The sequence below is a fragment of the Lolium rigidum genome, chromosome 4, assembly GCF_022539505.1.
Source record: "Lolium rigidum isolate FL_2022 chromosome 4, APGP_CSIRO_Lrig_0.1, whole genome shotgun sequence".
NCBI classification, from domain to species: Eukaryota; Viridiplantae; Streptophyta; class Magnoliopsida; order Poales; family Poaceae; genus Lolium; species Lolium rigidum.
The window spans coordinates 194,749,804-194,760,385 of record NC_061511.1 but is presented as its reverse complement, the minus strand read 5'-3'; the positions used below and the strand labels follow the sequence as shown (position 1 = coordinate 194,760,385).

Genomic DNA, 10,582 nt, shown 5'->3' with positions numbered 1-10,582 from the left:
GTTCCTCCCTCAAACAGAGCATGATAACGAGCAGTAAACTAGGAAACACTACAACTCTAACAAAGTAAAACTATACTTGGGGTACAAAATGAAGGCACTAAGGACCCATTTATAAAATACTCATCGGAGGATGTGAAAGTATTTTTCAATCTGCAATTATTATCTACATATTTAGAAGCATAACAACACTATCTTCAAATAGCACACAATTTTAACTATGTAATTAATCGCGGAACAGGACGGCAGTCCCCAATGGTCACTTATATAACATTCACCCAGGCCTAATTGATGCAACAGATTGCAAGAATGAAAGAGACAACTTTCAACAGGATATATCCTCCTTCAAACAGAGTACAACTTGTAAACAGACAGAGAAAAAAAAACACAAAGTATGAAAACTAGGAAAGACTACAGCTCTAACGAAGTAAAACTATAACTGGGGGACAAAATGAAGGCACTAAGGACCCATTCGGAAAATAAGATGTGAAGGATTATTTGTTAATTTGCAGTTATTCTAGGTATAATAAAAAACATAGCAACAATATATAACTTCATGTAGCACATGTCTTTCATGGCTGTTAGGAGGGCACGGGAGTGTGACACCCATGGAACATAAACCCCAGCCTAATCGATGCATCAGATTGCAAGAATGAAAGAAACAGCTTTGAACAAGGACACGTCCTCCTTGAAACAGAGCATCACAGCGAGCAGTAAACTTGACAGAAAAAAACTGCAAATCTTGCAAAGTAACTCACATCCTCCTTGTAGGAAACTGTAGTCTTGGCCCTGGAGGAGCGCCTGACTTCGGTGGCGGCCTCGAACTTCTTCCTCGGCTTGGGGCTCGCACGGGCGGTCTGCAGAAAACGCAGCACGAACGAATCAAGCCCGCCGCAACCAACCACGGCAGACCGACGAGTTGAAGCGATGCGAGAAAGGAGGTACCTTGCCCTGCTGCCTGGTCGCCTGGACCAGACTCTTGGCCATCTTGGAAATGCCCAGACTCTGAAGAAAAAGGGGAATGGTACAGAGAAAAATCAGTGGCCTGAAAACCCCAATGCGTGCGTAGATCGAAATCGGGGCCGCTGCGAAGAGTCCGCGGAGAAAATCGGCGGTGGCCAGTGAGGGCCATCACGAAATGGTTCGTCTTTCGCCCGATGTGGGTTGGGGGAGGAAGAGATCGAGAGGGGGTGGAATGGAAGAAAGGTGGTTGTTTTGGTGCGTGCGTACCTCGAGGTGCTTGAGGTTGTCGAGGATCCGCTTCCTGCGCTCCTCCTCGTAGGCGGCGCCCGGGCCGGCGCTGGCCGTCTCCGTCGCCATGGGGCTGGCTCCTTCCTCCGCAGGTCCGCGAATCAAGGGGAGGGTCAAAGAAAGTCGTGTTCTTTTGGGGAGAGAGAGGGCTGGCTTGCCTTGTTGGGAAGACGCCCACGACGGGTTTCGAATTTTGAACGTTTGAACGCCCACGCCAGCGCCTCTTCTTCTTCGTGGGCTGGGCTGGGAGAGGATTTGACGGTTCCTACGGGAGCGGCAACGGCCGGCTTTCCCGTGGGGCTGCCAGGTGGGCCAGACTTGCAGTTCAGTGGAAGCTGCTAAAACTTCTGAGTTCTGAGGCACAAGTTTATGCAGTTTTTTTTTTTTTTTGAGAAAACAAGTTTATGCAGTTAATTCTCAAAAATAAAAAGTGCATGTAGTTTGATTGGCTTGGCGCTTTAAGAAGATTGAATTACGGGCACGAAACAAGACGGGGAGGTGTACAGGAACACAACGGGGCTGCTTACAGACACGACCATGATGAAAAATTCGCCAATTCGTTGCGAACAGATTTACTTAGATGGTCGTGCCATCATCTTTCCAGCAAAAATGCTGCATTTTCCGAAAAATATCTAGGGTTGCCTCTCCACTACAAAAGATCGAGGTAGATGGCTTTTCAACCCATAATAGACGAAGTGGAAAAAAACACTCCATGGATGTAAATGAAAGAACCTCATGAGTGTTGGACGGGTCATCCTCACTAAGACGATTATCATGGCCCCGAAAATATACTACATTGAGGTTCTTCCCTTGCTAAAACGGGTGAGGAACAAGTTGGACAATCTCACAAGGGGTTTCATTTGGTAAGGCGATGGCGCAAAAAATGCAAATGGAGGACACTCGCTTGTAATTTTGGAAGGTGGTTTGCGTTCCCAAAGTAGCTCGCACGGTTTGGGGTGAAAGGTCTTGCTCGCTTTGGATGGTATCAATGGACCGACCCCGGGCATCCATGGCTCAGCTCAGAGCGTCCTTGCACTCTAGCCAACCTGGACCTATTATGTGCTTCCACAACCATCAAAATTGGCAATAGGACCAAGACAATCTTCTAGATCATCAAGTGAATTGGGAACTATGACTCGTATGATAGGGCAGTTATACAAGATAGCAACAAGAAAAAACCGTATCGTAGCAAACACTTAAAAATTAGAGGGGAGAGGGGATGACTGCAGTTGCGGCCTATCATCCTTGTCCTAGCTCTACAAATTTTATGTCTGCCCTAACACCATCACTCAAAACTTGACCACTGACAAGGTATTAACTTGTCAATGCCTACGAGTAGTAGACTAGGGTTTCGTTGGATGTAGAGGGCAAGTAGATCTCGAAGGTTTCAGCCGAAAAGTACTCGACGATGTAAAAGCTAGGGTTTGTGAGACAATGATTCGATCCTTTCTTTGTCCCTCAACCCCCCCTTATATAGGAGGTGGAGCCGAGGGATTCGTGATACACAAGTTTACAGAGTCCGTGAGGGTTTCTAACCCGTCCCGCAAGATTACAAATAATGCCTCCTATTACAACTCTAGCTTTCCTTAATAGTATCTTGGGCTTCCGAATCTTCTTATCCTTCGGATCATGGGCCTTCAGTAAACCCCGGGTACCTTCTTCGGCAGGCCCATTGGGGATGCCTATGTCAACCACCTTGGGTGAATACTCCATCTGGTTGATGCACAACCTTTCAGAACTATTCAGAATTTTCCTCCTCACAAGTGTTCGAAGGATGCTACGGATGCGGGAATCTTCCTACATGGAGTTTTGCTGCTTGCTTCGTTGGCACCCCCGATAGCCACCCTTCGTACAAGGCTCGCTTAGGCGTTGCTGGCGTTTCTATTGGGATCGTGATGCGGTGGATTTCATATGGGGATTGCCGGTGTAATCTTTTTTTTTGTTTGGACACCAATAATCATTTAAGAGATGAGTTATTTCGTATGGGGGTTGCTGGTGGAAATACTCTTAAGAGATGAGTTATTTTGGAGAATGCATTTCTTTCGCAAAGGCATGATTTTGGATGGATGATGCCAGACACACATCTTTTGTGTATGTCAGAGGCTAGACTCCACTGTGCTCCCATCCAATCTGGTTATTTTTTAATGTGGTAAGGAGTGCACAACACCACCAACCAACACATTTTTAAATCTCATTCCATATCGTTTGAACCTTAAGTTCAGTTTTATGATATATTTGAACATTTGGGTTCCTTGTGATGAGAGCTTCAAAATCAGAGCAATATTGATTATATTGATAAAAAGTTTTAAAGTTTGGAACTTAGGGTAACTTCATAGAATTTGATGAAACCATGGACAATATGACACAATGTTAGACTTGTTTGATGTCTTTCTCCATAGTTTGTGTAACATATATGTTTTCCTCAAATTTTTCATCGTGATTTTTGCGTGTCAAATATGAATTTTCACTTGCTTTCTATTGAGTGTCACATATTAATGGCACAATTTCATAGATGTTCATTGTGCTCTAGTCTTTCCAATATATGATTTATTGTTAATCTGCCCATAATAGTGATTTCTTTTGTTGATCTTCCCATAATGGGGCATATGTTTAATTAAGTACTCTTAATTGTGTTCTTGTTTTCTGAGTTCCCTTTTTATTGATGTTTGTGATGCGTGGCTGCGTTGGATGTTGCGTGCGACCCAAACGGTCACTCAGACGATGCCCCCTATCTGCATATCCGCGCGGCCACCCAAACGGTAAAAAGGGACATGTTTCGTGTCCAATTTGGGTGGCCACGTTGAAGTTGCCCTTAGATTAAGTTGGTTTAGGGCAAGGGGCGGACAAGTTTCGATGATATTTGCACCAAATTGACAAATTCTCGGTCAGTTCGAAGTACTTCAACTTATATCTAGCGTTCTGGTCGGCCCTGCGTGGCAATATGTTGGTTGTATGAATATGCACGAAATATATCTTCGTCACTTCATATTAGTTTTCCTATGTACGCACTGGCACTAACAACAACGATCAGAGCACAAGGAGCTTTTTAAATCATACATCCAAGTAGCGCAGGGGGCATCATGTATCCAAGTAGAGTGGGATGAAAGAATGTGTCTACCTAGTCCTCTATTGTACTAGCTTTGACGGGGCGTTTTGAGTCTGTAGAATCTCCGTTTGTCATATCTCAGAAACTTAGAATTCTGCACACTGCCATACCAGCAACAAATAAATCAAATGTTCTAATTATAAAGGAGGAGGATTCGCTACTCATGGATCATTCTCAGTCAGTTCATATGCTAATGTCACATGGGAGATCAAAATTCTAGTAGTAACAGGTATCGCACGATGCCAGCACCATCATGAAAGCTTGCTCATGAAAAATTAAGTTGTGAGGGCACCGAGTGAGCGGAGTCTCTGGAGGGTCAAGTTGGGAGGAGCAGGCCTCTGCAGTCATTGTTTGGTTCGTTTCATTCCACCGTTACTGAAGGGAGAAGCTCCGCCTGGACGCGGGCTCGGATGAGGACTTGGATGTGGACTTAGACGCGGACTTTCCTCTCGAAGTGGTGAGTTCAACATGGCAAGCTCACGGAGTTGCTGCCTCTTGTAGTAGTCTTGTGATTCATCCTAACAAAATACGAAAGAGACAAGATTTAGAAACATAAAAGGACAGTAAGTTGATTGCGCGTGTAAGAGAGAACGCAGTTTCATTTCAATCATTATTGTGTTGCTTCCAGAACCATAGTATTAGTTTTAGTGGATCAATACTTAGTAGTGTGCTAGGACAAACATATCATAGATAGAAGCTACGGCAGGAAAAGTGAACTTGAGAGGAATTAGGTGGGAGAAAAAACAATCAAGCAAAGATCCAGTTCAGTACTTTATTGCAGCCAACGTTAATCTCTCAAGAGAATCATTCTAGATAAAGGATGCGGGAGAAATAGCACATAATATTGCCATATTTCCGGATGTTTGATCTAGTTAATCAGTTAAATGGCTATAGAGCATATACTGGGAGAAAAGACATATAAGATGGTCGAGACACGCACACATACCACTGGTTTTAACAACTCCTCTAGGATCTCTTGTGCTTTTGCAATTCTTGAATCAATGACATTAGCAGGTAACTCAGCTTCAATCAAGATATGCAGGGGGTCATCCAAGTGTTCGTAACCAGGTCTGCCCTTCAGCTGTTCCTCCTTCAAGACATGAGAAGGACGACAGATGAGCAATGCAAGCTTGCTGGACACAATATAGTACTGTACTATACATATATAGCTATATACCAGTGACACTATATCTGCGGAGTTTGCATAAAAGAAGATTCATGTTTACCTTCCCAGGATCTTTAATTGAGCCCTTCCCTCTGATAAAAACACGACAACCCGTAGAGGCTTCAATCCTCTTCAACGAGTTTCCCCTTGGCCCAAGAAGACGGCCAATAAAATTGAACTGAACAAGTATGACAAGCAGAGTAAATAATGGTTCCGTACCAGTAAACATTGGAAATGTGTAAATTCCAACTTACATTAGGGTAATTATCAGTTGGTATTTCCAACCGCAAGATCTTCTTGACAATGTATGATGAGGGGCTTTGTGGTGCTCCTTGCCAACCCACAGGTCCTTGCGAAAAAGCTACCCTCTGATAGACGACATAATTGTAAGGCTTTACACATCTTGGGACATAATAAGCATAACATAAGAATCGAGAGTGCGGTGCAACCTTTTGTGAACAGGTAGGACGAATTGAACTAAGCAGATTCCAATTTGATTATGAAGAAGTTAATCCAGTTTCTTAATTCGCCGCACGCAAAACATAATTTAGTTAAACATCCCTATCTTAAGCGTCAAGTACCTTTTTTCTTTAAAACAGTGTGTTTTTCAAGTCGTGTTAAGGATTAAAACATGCCTAAGATAGTAGTTAGCCCTCACTATGTCAAAACACAATTTGATGTATTGATGCTCTGTGGAAGAGCACAGTACGACTTCTAAAACCGGGGCAAGAAATAAAGAATTCAGCTGATTTCCTGTTTTCCGTCTTTCATAGCAAGCCTATAAATCAAGAACATATAAAACTTCACTTTGAAAATACTCCTAGAAAATATTTAACTTCTTAAACATACATCTATTTACACTCATTTTGTACTAATGGGAATATCAAGAATGCATCTTTATTGCCAATCCATAACATCAATCAGCACAAAAATATTTAGGCACTATTATCCGCCTGGTGCATTTTAAAAGAAAGACTTCCCAATTCAGCAAGCATTGATAGCAGAGGGAAAGGGGGAACAAAACAAACAGGTTCTGTATATGTTTTAAGTGCACTACAACTTTGTTATAGCTGAGCAGAACTCGCAAACACACAAGATGATAGAAAATTCAGGTAACAGTACTGAACCTGCTCACCTTACATCACTGAAATATCTCTTCATGAAGAGAGATATATGCAAAAAAGGATGAGATTAGGTTCCTAAGAATATGATGCGACCAAATGTGATGGTGAGGACGCAACCTACCTCTATTATCGTTAAAAGGAAGTGCGGCGGCGGGATATGATGTGATAACATGATATACAATTAACACTGCAATATCACATCACCTAATGGATGCGCAACTTAGGAAAGGGAGCTAAGATACAGGTTGCAAGCTACCACATCACCAAGATCTCGTGTCCTAGCATTCTATTTTGAAGGGTTTAACAACTGATGATGCGATCAGATAGGATGGATGACTGAACATGCCACCCTCATGTCAGAACACAGACGCAATTACCTCTGGATGTGCCCCACTCCAGGGACCAAAGCCATTTCCACAGAAGTTAGGCATTGGGGGCGACGGATGATGATGCATCTGGTTTGGACTAGCCATGGGCATCCTGTCGAAGTCCCCACCGTGCTGGTGCTGGTGCTGGCGAAGCATGCAGGACACCCGCATTATCTCTGGTAGCACGAGCAAACATCAGCACACGGCGGCATTAGCAAGAGAAAGAACGTAGTAGTACATATAAAAAAACTAGCTTTGCTGGCACTGAAGAATCGTATGAATCAAGCTACATGCTTTCGAGACCTATGTATGTATGACACACAGAAAAAGAAAGGGCCGTCCCGTCAGGCCAAAACAGAGTCAGCGAGCAAGTTTGCGTCAAACAGAGGGAGCAATCAGGCGGCGGACAAATTCCAATCTAATCCGAGAGAATGCCGCCGTACAGGGCGGCGGCGGCGGGTAGAGAAGGGAATCGAGGCTCTCACCTTGGCTGAGCAGCTTGCTGCAGATTGGTAGCACCTGCGTGAAGGGCACGAGCTTCTGGTGCTCCTGCAAGAGCTCCGACAAGTACTGGCTGCGGGCACCGACGCCATCCATCCAATCCGGCGCCATCCAATCCGACGACCCAAGGCAGAAAGATAGATAGGAAGGAAGAAAAAACAGAGGCAACCAATTCAGACGTTGGGCCAACAAACGAAAGCACCAATCTTTGAAGGAAGGAAAACCCAATCTCAGCGTGGGTCCGTGTCCCTTACCCGCCTCCTATGTCCGGCGGCGGGCCGGCGGGGGGCCTGATGAGCTGCGGCGACATGGTCCTCCCGGGGGAGAAGCAGGCGTCGGGGCCGTGCAGGCCGTCCATGGCGGCAGGGGTGGCGGCCGGGGCTGCGACCAATGGTGAGGGAACGGGAGGAAGATGAGGAGGGAGGAAGGGAGGAGAGGTGTTTGTGTGTTTTTTCGCCTCGTATTCTCTTTTCTTTTCTCGGTACGGAGGCGATACCCTTTTTTAGGAAAATCTCGGCAAAACCCTGCGCGCCGCACGACGCCACGACGTCTTCTCTCTATCTTTTTGCCCTGCCGCCGCCGCCGCCGCCGCCGCTAGGGTTTATAACAACGCAGTACGCAGAGAGATAGAGAGAGAGAGAGGCCCTGACACCCAGGGGCAGCCGCAAGATACGCACCGGCCTGCTTGCCGTTTTCTGCATTGCCCGTCCGCTTCTGTATCTCTCTCTCTCTTTTCTTTTTACCGGACTACTACTACTGCTGCCAGTCTACCACAGATCTCCATGTCATGTCAGGGTGATAAATACTTGCATTGCTGAACCTCCCATGCATGGCTTCAAATTCTGCACATCTGTAATGTTTGATGCAAATTAATGTGCATCAAGATTTTGTACTGTATATCTATTTGTAGCAAACTTTTAACAAAGCAAAATTACCCCTTGCCAAGTGTGGTTGGCTTATCATTTGGTCTCTGTGAAATTTACATCTTGGCCACCTGGCGCTTGTCGACGAGTTCATGACTTGGTGTAGACGTTTGTTAGAAAGATAGATCTGGTGGTTAATATAGCGACCGATTTTCAGATTTGGTTGCATATGTATCTGTGCGGTTGGTAGGTGAAAGATATAAATTTGCGTCACATTAGATAGTCGGTGTGATCATCTCGTGTCACGGGTGCCGACAATAGCTAGAGACGCGTTTTTGTATCCCCGCAATAGCTTATGCGTCAGACAATCAGATTTTTGTGTAGTCACATCACATGTTCCTAAAGTTTGTATAAGATTACATGTGATGACCTCGTGTCGAGAAATTTACATGTTTGCCACCTGGCGCATTGTTGTCGAGTTCATGACTTGGTGTAGATGTATGTTAGAATGATAGATCTAGTGGTTAATATAGCGATCGGTTTTCAGATTTGGTTGCATATGTATTTGTGCGGTTGGTAGGCGAAAGATACAAATTTGCGTCACACTAGATAGTCGGTGTGATGTTCTCGCGTCACGGATGCCGACAATAGATAGAGACGTGTTCTTTGTCGCACTAGACGGTCAGATGTGAGTGCATTCCCACGATAGCTTATGTGTCAGACACTCAGATTTTTGTGTGGCCACATGTTCCTAAAGTTGATATTTTATAACATTATAAAAATGTTTCGGGAGACCATGTATGCGAGATATGATAGTACCATAGGGATAGACCGTCTGGTAACCGTCAGGTGGCATGTTTAAGTCACGCACTAAATAGTTTAGAGATATATGGGTAACGAATGGCATACCATTGGTGAGAAGTGGCATGTCTTGATGTTGTGCACCTATGTAAAGTTTGATGTGAATTCATGTGCAACACTATTTTGTATGCAAAGACATCTTATAGCAAAATTTATTATTATATGTTTTGGTGGATGCAAAATCGCCTTTTGCCAACTATTGCTCCTGTTATTATTTGGTCCATGGGAAATATACAAGGTCACTACCCGACGCATCATCAACGAGTTTTGATGGCTTGGCATAGATGACAAGTTACTGCTAGAAAGATAGATATGGTGGTTAATAGCGATCAACTTTAAGATTTGGTGTCATTTGTATCAGTGCAGTTGGCAGGTGAAAAGGACAGAGTTTGCGTCACATGAGATAGTCGATGTGATGAACTCGTGTCGAGAAAGCCGACAATAGCTAGAGACATATTTTCCGTCGCACTACCCATCCAATGTGCGATTGTATCCTTGCGATAGCTTCTGCATTAGGCGGTCGTATTTTCGGTGGTCACATGTTCCTAGAGTTGGCATTACATATATCTATAGACATGTTTCGTCACACCATGGCGTCGATATGATAGTGCCACACCGCTAGAGCCGGGGGTGCCAGGTGGTATATTTAAGTCACACTAAATAGTGTAGATGTATACAATATTCGTGTAGCAAATTTTAATGGATCAATAATTACTTTTTCTAGCAATGGTTGATCTTGTCATGGTATTTGTGGATAGTATAAATGACGCAATTATCATAAAAGTTGGCAATATATTGATGACTTTGCATATATGAATGTTCAAGTTACTAGTGGGGATTAATTACTACATGTAAATGTTTGGTATTTGATACGTCTCCGACGTATCGATAATTTCTTATGTTCCATGTCATATTATTGATGATACCTACATGTTTTATGCACACTTTATGTCATATTCGTGCATTTTCTGGAACTAACCTATTAACAAGATGCCGAAGTGCCGATTCTTGTTTTCTGCTCGTTTTTGGTTTCGTAAATCCTAGTAACGAAATATTCTCGGAATTAGATGAAATCAAGACCCAGGGTCCTATTTTTCCCGGAGCCTTCCAGAACACCCGAGAGCCGCCAGAGGGAAGCCCTGGGGGCCCCACACCACACCCTGGCGCGGCCAGGGGGGCCGCGCCACCCTATGGTGTGGGCCCCCGTGCCCCCTCCGAGGCTGCCCTTCCGCCTATTTAAAGCCTCCGTCGCGAAACCCCGATGCGAAAAACCACGATACGGAAAACCTTCCGGAGACGCCGCCGCCGCCAATCCCATCTCGGGGATTCCGGAGATCTCCTCCGGC

General features: G+C 44.5%; 2 protein-coding genes across 3 annotated transcripts in view; both read right to left on the bottom strand.

Moving 5' to 3' along the window:
• LOC124647990 (B3 domain-containing protein Os05g0481400-like) overlaps nucleotides 1-1,317 on the bottom strand; it is a 17,121-nt gene extending 15,804 nt beyond the window's left edge. Inside the window, exons 1-3 of the mRNA XM_047187827.1 lie at nucleotides 1,228-1,317; nucleotides 943-1,002; nucleotides 756-854 (exon numbers count right to left, since the gene is read on the bottom strand). Coding sequence (XP_047043783.1) covers nucleotides 756-854; nucleotides 943-1,002; nucleotides 1,228-1,317 — 249 coding nt within the window. The remainder of the gene's footprint in view (nucleotides 1-755; nucleotides 855-942; nucleotides 1,003-1,227) is intronic.
• A 3,157-nt stretch (nucleotides 1,318-4,474) lies between these two features.
• LOC124648957 (KH domain-containing protein SPIN1-like) lies at nucleotides 4,475-7,906 on the bottom strand. Of its 2 annotated transcripts, none has more exons than XM_047188639.1 (7): nucleotides 7,767-7,906; nucleotides 7,497-7,585; nucleotides 7,021-7,187; nucleotides 5,774-5,887; nucleotides 5,581-5,697; nucleotides 5,301-5,435; nucleotides 4,475-4,872 (listed from the first exon to the last, which is right to left on the bottom strand). In XM_047188639.1, the coding sequence occupies exons 1-7, from the start codon at nucleotides 7,868-7,870 to the stop codon at nucleotides 4,699-4,701; spliced, it is 900 nt and encodes a 299-aa protein (XP_047044595.1). In that variant the 5' UTR covers nucleotides 7,871-7,906; the 3' UTR covers nucleotides 4,475-4,698. The 2 variants fall into 2 exon arrangements, with proteins under 2 accessions (XP_047044595.1, XP_047044594.1); XM_047188638.1 differs by having other exon boundaries at nucleotides 5,301-5,444; nucleotides 7,767-7,897.
• Nucleotides 7,907-10,582: the final 2,676 nt, after the last annotated feature.

Bases quoted from the DNA above. Each gene is read 5' to 3' on its own strand.
- LOC124648957 (XM_047188638.1), bottom strand. From the start codon at position 7,870: ATGGACGGCCTGCACGGCCCCGACGCCTGCTTCTCCCCCGGGAGGACC. The intron at 5,445-5,580 runs GTAAACATGAAT...CATGTCTTGAAG, and splicing joins CAATTAAAGATCCTGGGAAG to GAGGAACAGCTGAAGGGCAG. The intron at 4,873-5,300 runs GTATGTGTGCGT...GTATTTTGTTAG, and splicing joins AGGAGTTGTTAAAACCAGTG to GATGAATCACAAGACTACTA.